This window comes from Triplophysa rosa, linkage group LG11 (genome assembly GCF_024868665.1).
Source record: "Triplophysa rosa linkage group LG11, Trosa_1v2, whole genome shotgun sequence".
In the NCBI taxonomy this organism is placed as follows: domain Eukaryota; kingdom Metazoa; phylum Chordata; class Actinopteri; order Cypriniformes; family Nemacheilidae; genus Triplophysa; species Triplophysa rosa.
This window is the reverse complement of record NC_079900.1, coordinates 3,715,573-3,734,886: the sequence shown is the minus strand read 5'-3', so window position 1 is coordinate 3,734,886 and position 19,314 is coordinate 3,715,573. Positions and strand designations below refer to the sequence as shown.

The 19,314-nt window shown below is 37.2% G+C and overlaps 1 protein-coding gene across 1 annotated transcript; it reads left to right on the top strand.

Annotated features, from left to right (window-relative positions):
* The first annotated feature begins 687 nt into the window (after positions 1-687).
* On the top strand, positions 688-13,549 carry LOC130562130 (ral guanine nucleotide dissociation stimulator-like 1). The gene is made up of 17 exons (XM_057346987.1): positions 688-975; positions 4,100-4,374; positions 5,485-5,529; positions 6,246-6,415; positions 6,756-6,898; positions 6,984-7,220; positions 7,299-7,402; positions 7,493-7,577; positions 8,502-8,573; positions 8,644-8,730; positions 9,093-9,125; positions 9,377-9,498; positions 11,007-11,102; positions 11,247-11,370; positions 11,486-11,743; positions 11,891-12,005; positions 12,289-13,549. Exons 1-17 carry the CDS (start codon positions 952-954, stop codon positions 12,423-12,425), a joined length of 2,127 nt encoding a protein of 708 aa, XP_057202970.1. The 5' UTR covers positions 688-951; the 3' UTR covers positions 12,426-13,549.
* The last annotated feature ends 5,765 nt before the right edge of the window (positions 13,550-19,314 follow it).

The window sequence follows — 19,314 nt, the reverse complement described above, 5'->3', positions numbered from 1 at the left end:
TTTTTGTTGCCTCACAAAAACTAAAAACTAAGTGTAGTGAACAGTTTTTTGGGACAGATTTATTGGTATTACATTACCCTAGTTTTACTACAAATATCTCAATAGGGAAACAATAGTAAACTTGTAAGTTTGGGTTACTATTTACTACAGTAACCACATAGTTAAAGAAGTTGGAGGACAAATGTATTTTTGTAAGGGACAAAATGTCTTATTTAGTATGTAAAGTAGCCTAGTATTTTCTTATTGTTGAGACAATGGGTGTGCATTATTTTCTAAGAATTCATCAATTCTTGCTTGTTTTTATTTACATAAATATTTTATTTCCATTACATGTTTTAATTTGTTTTAAACGTTAACAATCGTATTACTATGTTGTGAACCACTGGTTAATAAAGAGAGATTACTTTTTAAATCTAAATCTGCCTCTTGGTACACAGGAGACTCAATCGCGACGCAATAAATATGCAAATTAGCGTGTAGCGTGTAAAAAACCATGTATTTTACAAGAAAGTCACGGCATTTTGTTTGCGTTGTAGAGCCGCTCGCATAAACAAAGCTTTTGATTGGCCGAGCTGGGCGTCCGGATTCCCTCCGCGAATCAGAAGAACGCGTCAAGCGCTTGCGAATGGGAGCGGTCTTGCTGTGTTGAAAGCGCCTCCCACCTTGTGCTCCCCTTAAGAGCGCAGGTACAGCGAACCATTTGTGGGACTCTGTCTCGCTTAAACCACATTTATTTGACCACAATGTTTACATTATTTAATTATACAGCGGCGGTTTTAACTTCATTGTCGTTTCTTGAATAGTTGAAATCTAACTTTCGAAGCTGCGGTGAGATTCAGAAGAAACGTTTTATGCAATGCATTAAACCATCAAGATTTTGATTTCCTGCGATCTAGTTACAGTACATTGGACTCATGGAAAGGATTATGTCATAACAGCATTCTCGTGGAAATGGGAAAATGGGAATTGACAATGGTAAGATAATGCATGTTTTTTTCATATGTCTACGCTTTTTACATAATGTACACAGATTATAAAGTCAAACACCTCCTGCTGTGCACAAGCACTTTTGTCTGCATTGCATACTGTAGCCTAGACACTTTAAACATAGAAACATATCATGTTAAGATGCTTGTCCCAGCACCTGACAGCAATAAATCAGCAGTCAGTGTCTGTATTATGATGACAGAAGAGCCCATTATACACTATGTGGGTCAGAGAGAGGAGCACAGTACAATATTTTAACATGTCTGCTTTTATTTCTGAATGTATTTATAATGAAAGGGCATTTCCAACACAACATGAAGTTTACTGCCTTATAATGCACAAATATTTTTTTCTCTATAGCAGTGGCTTGTTGTTTGTGACAACTTGCCCCAGTATGCTATTACATAAGTACACAGTGTTGTATAAGACACATGACAGTTACCTGCATTCTGCATGACAATGCAAAACCTGTTTTCCACCTTGATTTAATCACATTGTGCTGTATCATTTTTCTGTGCAACCTGTTCCTAAACTTATTAACATCTCATCCACCGGTCTAAGGCTCAGGGCTGTGCGTCATGTGCCTCTGTTTTGGCCACTGTGATATTACGGCTGGATGTGGGCAATCCAATGGAGGCTAAGACGGCATAAATGACCTAGTGGGCAGGAGTCTCAATTCGGCTTTTCTGCAATAATCTTGATTCTAATTTTTACATTCTTTTGTTCTTTAAAGAAAATCTGCTGTAATGTGACATCTGTATAGTGTCATATGAAATAATGGTGAGTTACTGTACGTACTGTTTATGTAGAGTAACAGCCTGTTCCTCTCATGTGTGCTCCTATCAGATGGCAAATGCCTGTGACCTGGTGTGATCGAGTAAAAATGTTCTGAATGTTATGCATGCAGTTCAAAGGTACATTCGAAAAATGACAATGTTCTTTTAGAGAAGGTGAGCTGGAGAAGTTAGTTCGTTTGAGGCCAAATACGATAGTGTATTTCTAAGTTGACAGATTTCACATAGATGATAGAGTCACATTTAAAGGGATACTTCTCACAAAAATTAAAATTCGGTCATCATTTATTCACCTTCGAGATGTTCCAAATCTGTATCAATTTCTTTGTTCTGATGAACACAGAGAAAGATAGTTGGAAGAATGCTTATTACCAGACAGATTTTGCCCCTATTGACTACCATAGTAGGAAAAAATACAATGGTATTCAAAAGTGCCCCAGAACTACATTCTTCAAAATGTCTTCTTTTGTGTTCAACAGAACAACAACATTTTTGGGTGAAGTATCCCTTTAAATGTTTTGTGTCATTATACAGCTTCAGTGATACATTTTGTATACATAATGAGATGTTTTGTGCCCCAGGCTGATAATACAATGACCCAGGTGCATGTCCTTTGAACTGCGGCGCTGTTGAGATGTGGACGGGTTTTCATCTTCTGCTTTGTTAACTGGAATAAATCATAAGACACTTCATTTCGCTAATTCATCAGGACAGGTTATATTCTGAGAAGGAAATTGTAATTTGTAATAGCTGTATTTTATTTTATTTTATTTGTTTGTTTGTTTATTTTATTTTATTATTTAATTTCTTATTTTATTATTTCATTTCATATCTTGTTTTATTTTATTTTACTTTGGATTTATATTGATATCTTTAATATTATTGACTTGATTACAGACTGCAAATCTGAGCTCAGTTTGTGAAATTGTTAAGAGTTCTTCTAAAACTCTAAAGGAGACATTTAAGAGATTTCTGCCTGTTTTTCTCAGGAGCAATGTCTGAGACGAAAAAGTTTCCATTTGCTCTCATTGATATCTAGGAGGAAATAATTAAAATCTTCGTTGCATGTGATTTTTCTTTTTCTGCCCATTGACCTCTAAACAACCATCCAGACATCCCTCAACATCCTAGCGTCCACATCCCACATTAAAACACCTTAGCATCTGTCCAACAACACCCTAGAGATCGCCCACAATTATGGTGGCGAGGTTTTTCTTTTCTTTGTTTTGCTGTACAGTCAGGTAAAACAGCACTCAGTATTAACCACAGGTTCATATCCTTACAGCTTTAGATTTGAGTCTCTTGTTTTGCTTTTTCTCCTCTTGTTTACTCTTTTAACCCCTCAATAATGGGCCATAATTGATGGTCTTTGGTGACACACCAGTTTATTATAGTATTTTACAGTCAATACTCAGCATTACATCTAATCCTGACTCATTAATACACGTGTGGACTTGCCCTAATGATGCAGTGACATCACCTGCGAGTCAGTTCGACTCTAGCATGTAATAATGACTCTTTGTCCTCATGTGTTTGTTTGTAGATCCAGGATGCTTTTAGCTGACTGGCTGTTTTAGAAAAAGTCCATTACGCGTAGTGTTTAGTATATTAGAACAGGGATCAGCTATTTTGTTCCTCGGCTGTCTAGTTTGCATCCCGCTGTTTATTAAAAGGTTACCCAATAAGAATAAAACAGATGCGATGTCTTTATTTTCATCTTTCATCTTATTTTCATCTTTCGATGTCTTTCATTTTATTTTTTTTCATCTCATATATTTGTCATGGGAAATAAAGTGCGAAATCTCACAAGAATCAAGTTTTAGAAGAGATCTCAACAATGTCATCTGATTTCAGATTTGTTAAGTGTGCAAACCAAAGTCAATATTATTGAAGATCTTAATATGAACAGAAGCATTTCTCATCAAATATACCCAGATCCGGTATACAGTCTATATTCATTGTAGCGTTTTTATTTTTTAAACATCTGAAAATAAGTTGATCGTTAAATGAACTCCATCAAATAAGAGCAACCTCTGAGCAATAACGCGAGCAATTGTTTCTCTGGGTGGTGACAGATAAGATCGTTATGAACTTTATGATTTAAGGTTCAAATTTGCAAGAATGTCTAAGGGGAAAGTTTTATATTTTTACGCAAATTTATTTTATTTTCAGTATGAAGTACAGCATATCACGCTGCGAGCTGTCAGTGCATGAATGACATCATTTCTTACATTTCAAAATTCCCATGGCATCATGATAATGTTAAAAGAAAAGTTAGCCCAGTCTAAGAATACATAATGTTTGTGTGTTTGACCCAGGAGCCCGTTCAGAAGTGGGGTGAGGAGCACGAAGACGGGGCGGTTTTTGGGGTCACCCTGCGCAGAGAGCCCGTTCAACAGTCGGCCGAGCCCACCGAGGCTTTCGTTCAGTACAGGACATGTAAGGTGCGCAGGTTGAAAGCCGCCACGCTGGACAGGCTGGTGTCTCACCTCCTGGATCCCTGCTGTCAGGAACAAGACTACGAGAGGATCCTGCTGTCCACGTATCGCACCTTTACCAGCTCCAACAAACTCATCGAGACGCTCTTCCAAAGGTGTGTTTGTTCGATTGCAGGGTCATGCATATGAAAGTATTTTGTGTTGTGTTTGTATTGTGTACGTCTCACTTCTGTAGAGTTCCTTGTTTGTCTTTAGTTCATATGATATGTGTTCACCCGGTCACTTCCTGGAACTCAAATTTAAAAACTGGATCCATGTTTATGGGGTATTTTTGTATGAATTCGTATGAAGTCATGCATTAATAACTGAGGTGTATCTTGACGGTATGTATAGCAAGCTTTATTTCAAACTTTAGACTTTGAAGCCTCTTACCTTTATCCACATAGATTCCAGACAATTACAAAATATCACATTGCACTAAAAATAAACCCCTGCCTTGAGCTTTAAATCTATCTCTTCAATCACTTTCAGTCTTTGAAAGACTGGTGTTATATCCACCATGTTGCATTGCTTGCTGTTTTAAATGAAATAATATTCTAAATGAAATAGTGTCCCTTTGTCTTGGCATGGTTTATTTGAAGATCAGTGACTTGATATCAAATTTTGAAATAATTCAATGGTGGTACTGCGCGGTATTGTTTAAGTTCAGATTCACTGTCGGTCAAAGGTTGTAGTTTCGAAAAGTTGTTGCTTTAGATCTGAAAGTTTATGCTTAAATATCTGAAATTAGATTTGGAGACAAAAATATATCTCTGCAAAGATCAACTTCATAGCGAAACTAAAATGTTATTGAATAAAAGTGTTTTTGAAATGGGTGTCTGTAAAATAATTTTAAAAAAGCCAATAAGAATAGATGGAAACTCCTTCAACATTGTTTGAAGAGCAGGTGAGACCAAAAAAGCTGGTTGAAAACATGTTTTCTGCAAATTCTAGGCAAAAGGTGACCACACTGAAGATGATATATGTATAAATATAACAATGATATTTATAACTAAATTATAAAAAAGTGACAATTAAAATGTAAAAATTTGTTTTATTTGATATTTTTGCAGTCACAACATAATGCCCAACGTTATGTGTTATTCCATAGTCTTGATGAGTTGACTAATTAAAAAAATTGGAAAATGTGAGTGTTTTAAAACTTTTAATTGGTAGTTTGTAAGTGGAGTATATAATGAAATTTACTTTTTATTCTCATCTTTTAGGGACCACCTTGCCTCTGCGCTTGACAGCATCAAGTACACTAAGAGGTAAAAATAAAAACAGATTTTTTTTATTAAAACGAATTGAGCAACAGTGCGCTGCTCTGAGTAAAAACAAAACATCTGTTTGAACAATACTTCTTAATACAATACAGTAGTATACATGTGACACTTCCATCGGTCCTTTGCCTGTTCCCCGTTTTTGCCCCAGAATGACCTTTTGCCACGCTCCCTCATCAGTGACTGTCACCTGTCCCTCATTGTTGTTCACACCTGCACCCTATCATCCGGACACTATGTACTCTCATTTGCCCATTGTGTGTTGTCTGGTATGGAAGTAACTGTGTTGGATTTTTGCCTGTTGGATTATTATGTTTTCGTTTCCGTGGATGTTGCCCTGTTTTTGAATTTAATTTATTTTATTTTTTTTGTGGATTTTGACCCTTGTTTGTTGTACCTTTTTATATCAAGTCTCCAATTTACACCCGAGTTCCCTCGTGACACTGTCTTTCGTCTTCACGACTGTTACAATACATACATTGATTATACTGTTAGTTATAATATTTGTTTACAATAAAGCTGAATATTTTATTAAAATACTTAATTTTGTCTGAACAATGGCAGGCCGAAAATGTAAAAAATAATTTTCAATAGGCAGTTCTATTCGGCATCTCTAGTTAAAATTAAATTGCGGCAATAAGCATGTCTCATATGGCTCATATACAGTTTTGCAAATGTGGTTTTAATATTCTTTTCATTCGCAGCTCATTGTGGACTTTGCTTCAGATGTGGTTGGAGGAGTTCAGTGAGGATTTTAGAGATCCTCCCATGCATTCGTCTCTGCGTCTCATGAGCTTACAGCTGAGGAGATACACCGCTCTCTTCCCATTGGCTAAACGCTACGAAGCGCTCCTTAAGAAGTTCCAGGTCGAAGGTTGTTGTTGCTTTCATATCGCTTTAAAAAAAGCTGTAAACTAAATGAAAATACCATGTACATACTGATCAAACAGACATCACTGAAATAGGTGTTTTGAAAAATTACACCCGTCTCCGTAACCGCCCTAAAGTCCTTAAACTAGAAAGAGGGAGGGGCCAACACGATACGATTTAGCCAATCAGAAAACGTGTTGTTTGTTCCCTACCTACATCCTACAATTTTGTGTGTTTGGGTTTGTTGAAATAAGGTTGGTGAACATGTGAAAATGTTGTTCTAGTTTTAAAGTCAAGAACTTGGTTCAAACGATTTAGTTCAAACTCTTCTGCGTGTAATTCAGTCGCTGTGGCCAGCGGATCAACTGATCATGCAAAACATCCGGACCTGGATCGGGAGAAGGACTCGGATCATTTATCCAGTCAGACGGATTTCATGGACTTCTCCGTAACGGATGTGGCAGAGCAGCTCACTCGCATGGACGCCGTGAGTGCCTACGTTCACTGCTCGCGTTTGATTGGTTCCTTCCGATCCCCGAATTTGTGATCATCTTTTAATGTTGTATTTATAGGAACTGTTTATGAAGGTGATTCCCTTCCAATGTCTGGGATGTGTGTGGTCTCAACGAGACAAGAAAGAGAATCTTTCTCCTACTATATGGGCCACCATCGCCCAGTTCAATGCCATCACCAACCGGGTCATCACCTCTTTGCTTTGCCCCTCGTCCAACCTAGTTTTACCTCTGAGCCCCGCCTCCAGAACCACACATAGAGCCAGAGTCATTGAGAAATGGGTCAGAGTTGCACAGGTAAGGCCTGTTGTATATGTTACAATAACGAAACAATCATCTATAGAATATCATCCAACTTCTTCTTTTCACAACTAGGGGTGCAGGGCGCTAAAGAACTTCTCTTCGCTCTGGGCCATTTTGTCGGCCCTTCAATCCAACCCCATCTACAGGCTGAAGAAGACCTGGGCCGCTGTCAGCAGGTACAAATAAACTCCACAAATGGAAAGTTAAGAGATAACCTGGAAGAATGTGTTTGTTTAAGGCATATTTCTTTGTAAATCTCTTTGCAGAGAGACCATGTCTGTCTTTGAGAACCTGTGTGAAACATTCCCAGATGAGAACTGCGTCCTGAGCAGCAGAGAAATCTTTGTGGATGTAAGAAATCGTTTGCGTCAGTATCGGGCGGTCACCGTGTTTCTTCATTTTTCACTCGTTTGATTTTTTTCATAAATCATTACTGTTGGTCGCCATGTTTTCTGTGGGTTTGGCACCAATACATTTAGTTACGTGCATTAACTAAATATTTTTTAACCAATAAAAAGTTTAGAAGAGCTTGTCAACTGCTAGTTTTTGAACCATTACATTTATTTTTGGAGTAACAATTATAAATGTGACCCTGGAAAACAAAACCAGTTTTCAAAAGCGATTGATACATCATCTGAAAGCTGAATAAACAAGCTTTCCATTATTTGGCCGCGATACAACTATTTAAAACTCTGAGGGTGCAAAAAAGTTGAAATAGTGAGAAAAACGCCTTTAAAGTTGTCCAAATGAAGTCCTTGGCATAGCATATTACTCACAAAAATAACGTTTTTATATATTTACGGTAGATATTAAAAAATATCTTCACGGAACATGAACTTTACATAATATCCTAATGGTTTTTGGCAAAAGAAAAATAAATCATTTTGACCCACACAATGTTTTTTGGCTATTGCCAAAAATAATCCCCGTGCTACTCATGACTGGTTTTGTGGTGGGTCACATATGTGAGAATAGCTGTCAAGTTGGCAGTTTTAAGGATGTTTTAATCCATTTTAGGTCAATTCAAATTTCATTTCATTTAAAATATAAGAATTTTATGTCATAGTTTAATCCAATTATAATATTAAATGAAACACGTGTGATTGTTTGTCTAAAATGTGCTTGAATTGTTTGATTGATGTTCACCCGAAAGCACCTTTAGTACTCCTCAGGGAACATTTTATTACAGTGTACTTACAATACATACTTTTTTCTTGATTTTATGATGGTTGATGTTTATTTACCCTTATGAGGAGCTGTCTCACCATGTTTTAGGATGGCAGCCAATCTGACATGGATAACACTACCACAAAAACATCCAAGAGATGTCGCCTTACAAGACAAATGGTATTGACACACTTTTTATATCAATCATTTTTATATAAACAATTTTGATGACAGAATGATTTTGTTACAGAGCACCTCTGGAGGGATGGTACCGTACCTGGGGACATACCTCACAGCACTGACCATGCTGGACACTGCCCTGCCAGACATTGTGGAGGTGAATCTGAAACCTTGTGTGTTTAGGAATGATGGGAGGCTGGTCACTCTGAGGGCAAAACATTAACAACACTCGGAACACCCAAGCAACCACATAGCAACATGCTAAAGACCACTTAAACCACCTTAGCAACACCATAGCAACAGACTTCAGACTACTTTATATAGTACACATAGATGCCTCATTAGTGGCTCTTTCTATGAGCTGTTCCACCATATTGGAAAGGTCAAAACCAAATGTACCAAATGTTTTGGTTTACGTTTTATTTAGTTTCATTTTTATTGGGTTCAACATTCTCTGACCATACAATGAGCAGGCATTAAATCATTATAGCTTTATACTGTATATCTTATCATCAACAGGGTGGCCTTATTAATTTCGACAAGAGGCGAAGGGTAAGTCTTTCTTTGTGTTGACTGCCTGTATCCATGGCCACTTTTCTTTGTCCAGCTGTTATTCGTACACATTCTAAACACTATGAGGCTTTGATCTGATATGCTTATGTATAAACAACACTCTTATCAGGCTGATATTCATCTAATGACCATTCATTTGTGCAGGGTTTCTTGCGTAACACTCTTTTGTTTCGGTTTGATTTTTTCTTCTCCCTGCACACTGGATTTCTCGGAAATCGTCTCCTCTTCAGGAGTATGAGATTTTAAGGCAGATCCGACAATTGCAAGCCTCGTGCTGTCAGTATGTTTTAACCGATCATCCTGAGATCACTGCATGGATACAGAACCAGAAGCTTCTCACGGATCAGGAGAGGTGAGATGATAGCTGTATGAATCAGAATTACAGCGCGAGTCGTGATAGATCTACACAGGCTTTTGTGAATGCACACAGAAAAATCAATATTGTTCCCCAGGTGCTTTTCTTAAAGTTATGAAATGAAGTGTAAATAAGAATACAATGCAGTCTTAAAGGGAAACTTCACCCAAAAATGAAAATTCTGTCATTTACTCACCTTCGAGTTGTTCCAAATCTGTGTAAATGTCTTTGTTCTGATGAACACAGAGAAAGATATTTGGAAGAATGCTTGATTTTGCCCCCCATTGACTACCATAGTAAGAAAAATAACTTTAATTTTTCTTGTTCCGTTGAACACAAAAGAAGACATTTTGAAGAATGTAGGACAGCAAACCGTTCTGGGGCACTTTTGACATCAAATGTGACAGTCAATGGTTACAAGAGTTCTTCCAAATATCTTTCTCTGTGTTCATCAGAACAAAGAAATGTAAACAGATTTGGAACAACTCGAAGGTGAGTAAATGATGACAGAATTTTCATTTTTGGGTGAAGTATCACTTTTAACACCCCATCTACACCGGACGAGACTGACGTTGAAGTGACGTGCTGCAGCAAGCTCCAACGTTCTTAACATGTTCGATAGCTGGAAGCTTGCTGTACCATTGATGAGTTACATTGAACAGTAACATGGGTGAATGGTTTTGTATCAATATTTCCTTGGAAAATCCATAATATGCTATATTCTATAATATTTTCTTGGAAATCCATAAGCATAAAAATGTGAGTTATTATTATGTTTTGTATTTGCATGCAAAAGTTGATTTAGGTTAGTAGAGAAGAGATAAGAAACCAGATCCAAAAAACTCAGCATTTATGCTGTTAATGTCGTTCAAAACCTATATATGACTCTTTCTTTTGAGGAACACAGAATCATAATGTCTCTATGGTTTTGTGTCCATAAAAGTCAATGGGGTCCCGGGTTGTTTTTCAAAATATCTTTTGTGTTCTACAGAAGAAAGAAAGTCATACAGGTTTGCAATGACAAGAGTAAATGATGACAGAATTTTAATTTTTGGGTAACTAACTATATATACTGTATATATGCTGCTACAAGATCAGCAGATTCTGTAGCCATCTTTAAGAATCGTCTGAAAACACATCTCTTCCGTCAGCACCTGACCGATCAGTTCTGACTTCTATCTCTTTTCTACACTTTCTATCCTTACAAAAAAAACCTTAACTTTGTATTCTGTGGCAGGCTATATGAGACCAGTTTTACTGCACTTATGCTTTTTGTTGTCCTTATGTTGTTACCTCATTTGTAAGTTGCTTTGGATAAAAGCGTCTGCTAAACGACTAAATGTGAATGTAAATATATGGGTGTTTAAAAAAATGTTTTGCTTCTGCAAAATGCCATTGCAATTTTAGATTATTAAGAGCACCTTCAATTGAATCAAAAATTCTGATATGACATCACTTCCCTTTTTTGAATTTGAAATGTTTCTGTGCATCATCATCGTCCTCAGCTATGAACTTTCCAGACAGCTTGAGACGTCTCATGACTCTTCTCCATCATCCAGCAGCGGCTGGAATCACCGAGCTCTCACCAAGAAGCTCTCCTCGTGAGTAATTATTCAATGTCCTACAGTTTAACTTTTGCACGCAGCATTTCTTCTGGTTTATCTGAATCCAGCAACAGTGGAAGTAAGCAGGATCCAAAACAAATAATGCCATCAGGTCAATCTAACGTCGATGTGTGTTTACAGGCTCTTGTCCGGGAACGATGGATCAAAAAAGAATGCAGATCAGATCAGCCTGTCTTCCTCTGGATCCAGCAGCTCCGAGATGGAAGAGATATCGGCATCTCAAACCCTGACGCTCATGACATTGGTACAGTCATCTGTTTTTATATATAAATGACATAAATTAATATAGACTAACAAAGCTTGGTCACTGCATTTGTTAGAAATGGATTTTAAAACATCACTGTTTTTTCTGTCTTTAGTCTCTTTCCGGCTGCGGTCAGAACAGGACCGAGGCCTTACCCTCCCATTCTAGGTCTAGTTCTTCCTCCAGCTCACAGCAAGATCTCAGTCCATCCTCATCCTCCTCGGCATCACCTGACCCTCACCTGGTCTCCGCCCACAAACGCTCTGCCTCTATGACATCACTCGCCTTCTACAACAGGCAGGTGGATGACTCCTGCATCATCAGGGTCAGCATGGAGTTCTGCAACAATGGAAACATGTACAAGAGCATCTTGGTGAGTTTTTACCCCAGGGAAAGTGTTTCCGTAAGCCTGTCTGTTATGTACAACAACATCACAGAAATCAGACTTGTCTGGTTGGTTTAGAGACAGTTGATTTTATGGTTAAGACCTGTAATCGATTTTTTATGACTTATTGTGCAGTTGACCAGTCAGGATAAGACCGCGCAGGTAATCCAGAGAGCTTTACAGAAACATAACCTGGAGGATTTAAGTGAGCAAGAGTTCACTCTCGTACAACTTCTGGCCCAAGGCAGAGGTACTAAAAACGAATTCTGTTTTATTGTGCATTTGTTCTGAAAAATTGTGCAAAATATAAACAGCATCTTTTTGCAGTGTTTTCAGATTAACAATGAATGAAATTAAGTTTTATGACTATGTAAAACATATTAAATTAAATGTATAAGAGTGCAATATTTATTCAAACTTGTATTTATATTTTTAGACATTTTCGGTATGTTTATATGAAAATGATCAATTTAGGATTTTAAACTTTCCAGGATACATCCATACAATCCTAACGAATATTTTGTTTTTCGTAGAATTGCATATTCCAGAGAAGGCCAATGTATTTTATGCCATGTCAACATCCGCCAACTATGACTTTGTTCTGCGGAAATGCCCAAAAGGACAGAGGAAACATCTCACCCGCTCTGTCTCACTGTCCTCAGGACGATGAGTCTGGAGGAGTGATACAAACACAAAAACTTTTCTTGCCAAGATGTCTCTCAGACCCAAATAGCTACGTATGTCTGACATGAAGAACAAATCGTTTTTTCAGACTCTCTCTATTTCGTCTTATCATAATGAGACAATGCAAGATCATCACTCCAGGTATATAATAATCCACTAGTTTTGTATTGAAACACAATCAGACACCTAGAGGCCTGGGATGGGACGTTTGTGAAGGTCAGTTTCTAAAAAGCATATGTGATGATGGACAATAATGAAAAGAAACATGATCGGTTCACAATGTTCCTTCTGATTGTGTGTGTGTGTGTTAAGAGGTTACTCCCACAGTGTAAAGTGACGCTGTTGCTCCATTTCTTGTTTACTGTCACATGTGACATCATTTCAGTGTAGTTTTTAAATAACTGCAGGTTTGATGGTTTATAATGTGAGGTAGTGTAGTAATATTACTGTATGTTTGATGGCTCTTTTCACAGTAATATTCTTTATTTCCTCTTTAATCTGCATTGAATTCAATATATGACTGTAATTGGTCAATCTGTGTTTTTAGAGACTAAAATGTAAAATATGTAAAATGTCTTACTGTAAAAGAGTACACTGTAAAAGATAAATAATATTATATACATATTTTAGTATTAACAGAGTTTATCCATATTTTCTTACATTGTAAATTGTATGATAGAGAAGCAATGAGATGTCATATTTAATAACACTTGAAAGACTTTGTTTGATTTCTTTTCCTTTTTTTGCACTCCATGTATTCCGAGCCCTTGTGACATTTCACTGATGAAACCGCTATTTTTTGTCATAATGTAAAAACTTGAGATTCAAATTTGACGGATCACTTAACATAAAGCCCTGAAAACAATGACTGAATAAATTCAATCTGATACCAGCCTGAGCGATCTGAGAGTACAGAAAGAAGCTTAAATAATTGAAAATCATTGATTTTGTTTTATATTGATTAGGCCAATATATATTGCTTTATCACTCAATAATCCCTTTGTTTTAGAGACGTTTTCCTATGTGATATTGTGGTAATAAAAAAATATTGTACCCAAAGGAAAGTTTATTATATTTGATGTATAATGTAATAAATTCATATTCAAGAAGTTAGGGAACACTGGTATTGCGCAGTTTATTTGAAAATTGTAACACGTGCTCCCCCTAGTGGAACAAGTATGCATGTACAATATATATATATATTGCATTTTGCACATTGTTTCTGCATTAAATATGTTAGTATTATATAGTGATATAGGCCTACATGTAGATATATATACCCATCCTAATGTAGAATCAAGATCGATTGATACGTGTTCTGGTTAAGTGCACAGACTGGTTAACGAGTGAAGAACACTGATTGGTTCTTTTGTCTTTAGGGATACATGGAGCAGTGAATCCACTTTAATGAACTTGAAGCAAAAGACGTGGAAGTTATTTTTACTACATGTGGTTTTACCAATTATAGACGGTTTCATCTTAACAACATAAATAAACGTTACTGCGCATGCGCACTTTTGTGACCCCCCCCAACTGAACTTCCGGTACACCTTCACAAACAATAGAGTGCTTGTAGATTATTTCTGATAACAATCAAAAGAAACCGAGAGGAACCGTTACTTCACGTGGCTAAACTTGTCTCTCCAATATTTTACATTTAGACTGCGATACCAAGCTCAACCGCTAGATGTCAGTGTACCAACGGTTTCTATAAATGCGACCGAACTACAGGACCCAGTCAACAAATTGTTTATTTAATAAAATGAACGTACAGCAAAATTAAACAAATCCTTCATTTAATACACTTATTATACAGTTAAATAATAATACAAATTAATATTAACATAACTTAAATAAAAGATGAATAGTAATATTATCAGACACTAGCCAAACACAGACCGGAAGTTAGCTGGGGGTCAGGCGCGCGTGCGTCCGATGAAACGGCAAAACAAGTATTTTAGCTAAATAATGTGACAAAAGGAAAAGATGAATGTAAGTAAAAAAAACACTAGTTTTGATTGTGTTGTTATGATTGTCAATTAACTGTCAAATATTTGCTTTAATGCTGTCAGGTGAATTGAAGAAAAAGTGAGAGAGATGATGGAAACAGGAGAGGACTGACGGGTGAGTGACATATGAGCAAATGTCACATGTAGCCTAGCATCGCTACATAATGTTAATCAAAGCTGCAGGGATTTCTCATTTCTTACTTCCCATTATAAATCCCGTCATTTAACCTGACAGTACCTCTGTATATCTATGCTTTTCTATGCTGTATCTGTGGTTTTAATGCTTTGAATGAGCTCACTCTGGAAAGTCCCCGGTATGATGTTATCTGCATTAGTCACACATGTTGCTTTATTACCAAACCAGAGGGTTTCCTTGTGTATATTGATAAAAACATAATGTGTAGCATAAAGTGAAAATCTTTGCCGCACTGACGAATTTAAAGAAAAACGCAAACGAGTTTTCTTGTAAATAGATTAACTTGTTCAAGCAGAAACAGTGATGTAAGTGCGCATTTCGGCCACCAGATGGCGCACAAGTCAAAGCCTGATAGGCACGTGTCACGATTATAAAAGTTAAAAGAGCATGTACACTCTAGGTTAAATAGTTTTGGTGGTCTATGTTACATTTTTTGCTGCCTTTTTAAATTTGGAAATAATATTATGTCCTATTAGCTTGTTCTCATTTGATGAGATCTTTTACACTGAGGTATGGCGACGAAAGTTAAAAAGTTTTACAAAAGAGTAAATAGACATAAATAAGGAATGTCGAGCCGGCCATGACATAGACATAAAAAGGCCACATTCCAACATGTTCAGCGTGTGTCTGGGTGGGAAAGATTGACTCACTCTCTGGCAGGTCTGTGGGATTTTCACCGCTGGCTCATTGCCAGAGTAGAGCGGGACCTGAATCAGTGCGGTGCAGTGCCGAGTCCAGACAGGCCCTGAGTGGGCCGCAGCGTGGGAGCAGACGGGGGATATGAAGCGCCCAACGCTTAATCACAGCCAGAAGTCTGAGAATTTAACACTGGAAGTGAGCGACACAACTGAACTATAACGTTTCCTTGACATTCCACAAGGTTGCATGCTTGTTGTGTATAATTGTGTAAGTGTTTGATCACAGCAGCATTCTTGTTTCATGTCGTAAATCTTTCAGTGTAGACGTGCTGTCTGACAAAATTTCCTTGTTAGACTCAAAGCGCCGGGATTGCAGGTTCAGTTACAATGTGACATCATATTTGAGGTTAAAACCCTTGGTAAACACAAATCTGAACTTTAGGTTCATGTGATCCCTCAGTAGTGTTTTACAGTCCTGTAATATTCACTTTAAAGGAGTTGCTGCAAAAAAAAAAGAACCCTGCATAAAACACAATGGAAACTATAATGGATTTAATGGTTAGAATGGGAATTGTATTGGTTTTAATGGAAATCGAAACTGTGTCTACTGTTGATGAATTCTATTGGTGGGGAGTTACCTGGCTACTGACTATTGTAATAATGCCCAAAGGAGGTTTGTGATTTGAAATTTGTGAAGGAATTTTGTAATGGTTTTAATGGGAAAAGCTGATGGTTCATAAGTAAGAGATAATCCACAGCTAACCGTGCATTAAAGTGTTTTAATGCGCGACACGTCGGGTGGTCGCCTCCGCCAAGTGCATTAAAATCCTTTATTACACGGCTGGAATGCTTGATTTTGATTGGCCAGTCGCGACATTTGCAGGTTTGTTATTCCCAGTTAACAACCTCTCAAAACAAATAACACACGGTAACCCGGATGCAGCAAATCATTTTGACAGGTTTTTTTGACAAATAAAATATAAATACACATAACATACTGTACAGTATATGACATTATATTTACAAATGATTAAACCAAATTGCCTGTTCATGACATTTGAACGTCATTTCTTACCGTAAAACCAAAAGTAAATGGCTTTTCCTTGCGGAAGGTCTGCATTCAGTAAAAATGACCTAATAAAATATTTCAAATTCACATTTAATGTCCAGTTTTTTTCTCATGTGGCAAGTAGCCGTGTAATAAGCGGGATAATGTACAAGCAGCCGGCTATTATCGCCAAATAAGCTTATTTCTGCGATAACAACCGGCTGCCTGTACATTATCCCTTATTTAACGCATGGCTAGCTGTGGATTATCCCACTTATACCATGGTCATTTGCCAAGTTAAAGCTGTTATTGACGTTTACAGTGTTATTTTAGATAAAACAGGTGAAAAAATCTGTCCTTTAATTTTAAATGTAATCAAACTGACTGGAGCTACCCGTGCGTGAAAGGGTTTTAATGCACACCTTCCAGCCAATCAGAATGGAGTATTCAAACAGACCATGGTATAATGGTATTTCAATGCAAACCATAAGAATTTCTCTGATTGTTCCTATTGTTTTTTTTTCAGCAGGGTTGGGACAATCCAAATATAGGTGGAATACAAACTTTGCTTCCTACTGAGGATTATAGAAGAGGATAAACTCGATATGTAATTTTAATTATTTATCGTCCGTTGCTGGAACTGACTGTAAAGGACGATCTTTTTATTGGTGGTAGTGAAATGGTTGTTTTCACATCGATTGTATCGTTTTATTACTTTTGTGTTGTTTTATTAGTTTATAGGAAGTCAATATACTAATTTTATTGCGAATCACGTGACTCATAATGTTTTGTTTTTCTCACCTCGGACACACTTTTTATTTAGAGAGTAATTGCCTTTTATAAGGAAGAGCGTAGCTGCAAAACAAAGCCACGTGAATGCATTCTTTAGTTCACACAGGAAGTTTACACACACACATTTACTCATGCTGTTTTGTATAGACACACCCACGTGTACCTATTTATATTATTAACCTGCATCGTCTAACAATAACTTAAAGAACGACATAATAGCTTTCTTGCATTCACAAACGCAGGCATTTACTCATGTGCGATCACAATAGATCACGATAATTTAGTATTGCAGAATCCTAAAGCTCCGAAAGAAAATCATCTTAATGTTTCAGACAACCCCACTTCACATATTTCCTTAACACGGTCCAATTCCTGAGCAAACTACAGTTGACCTACATTCAACCGTGGACAAAACACATGTTCTCATTGTCAGACCCAGCCCATGTTTACAATGAAAAATGAAAGCAATCAAATAATAATTAAAGTTATGCAGAGCAGTCCTCTATAGAGAAAGGTTGTTGTCGACCCCTTTGTTAAAAAAATGTTGTGTAAGGTGCTAGATGAGATGACAATCTGATGTTGACTGAAATTAAAAACAGATTTATCATGCCGCAGATGTGGGGTGTCTGTAGTGCGGGGGGTGTTGTCGTATCAGTTGGGACTAAAGCGCTTGTCATTACCGAGGGGAAGATTGATGATACAAATTACAGGCAAAGTAAAACCTGCAGCCAGGAAGTTGAAAATAGGAAGATTGCTCATTTTTCACCGCCTCTAAATGAACTGTTTAGTTGAAGGACAGAATGATAAATGTCCCTGAGTTGCTTCGTCAGACCTAAAGGACCCTAAAATCTACGGGAAGAGATATCTCCATGCTTTATTTCACTGACCTTGAGCTGTTCTGTTTGAGGAAAAAGGCAAATATTCCCTCCCTCTACTGTGGGTGTGCAAAGTCACTACATTTTCTAAATAGTTTGATAAATGTCTTTGATTTTGTCTCAATCCTTTTTGTTTTTGCTAGAATGTGTCTGTCCCAAACCGTGTAACTAACAAGGCTATATTTACATAATTTAGTCTTTACAGTTCGTTTTATTTAAATCATTTATAGACGGTTTCAGCGCCAACAACAAACAAACGTTATGGCCCAAACTTAGGTCCGGTAGACCTCCACAAAGATTCAGTAACTGTTGAGTAGTTTTTAACTAATTTAATACAATTATTATACAATAAAATATTCATATAAACTGTTACATTATAACCAAACACAGAGCGGAAGTTAACTTCGGGCCAGTGCGTTCGATGAAACCGCCCATGAGATGCTTTTATCATCTTTATAAATGTAACGGTTTATAGTTCAACCAGAAATGAAAATGTTGTCATTTATTCACCCTCTTTGTCATTTCAAACCTTTATGATTTTCTTTCTTCTGCAGAACACAAAAGAAGATATTTTGAAGAATGTTGGTAAGCAAACAACATTGACCCCCATTGACTTCCATTGTGTGGACACAAAACCATAGAGACATTTCTCAAAATATCTTTTGTGAAGAACAAAGTGTCAACAACCTGAGGGTTAATAAGTGATGACAGAAATGTTATTTTGGGGTGAACTTTCACTGTAAGAGACCAGGTAAAAATGATTTGTTAAAAAAATATAATATATAATATTGCTAAGGACCATCTCTGCTCCATTTAACATGTTTACCATGTTTATTATTTATTAATTTCATACAATTTTTACACCAAATAAGCATGGTAAATGCACACATATCAACCGATTCTGATGAAAAATGACAGTTGGTTTGCTGAGCGGCTCGTGCAGCTCTCATTTACCCAACTGTTGCGTCTCAGGGCCACGCTGAACTTTACCCTATACTGCTCAGATGATCGTAGGACTGAAGCTGTGCTCGTGCGTGTGCGCTATTTCCATCTGTTTACAAAAAAAGATGGAGAAAAACAATGTTGTTTTCTTTCCACCTCTCTTTGTCATTCTCTTATTTGGATGATGGTATAATGTGTTTTCCATTCGTTCGTTTACACTGCGTTTGTGTTTGTGTGTGCGATGCGGAGCTCCTACAGGATGACTCATTCTCTAACATTGGCTCTCTCTCTCTCTCTCACACACACAGTTGCCATCAGCACATGGCCTCAAGACAGCACACACTCTTGCGGCACGTGGTCACCTTTCTCTTCCTC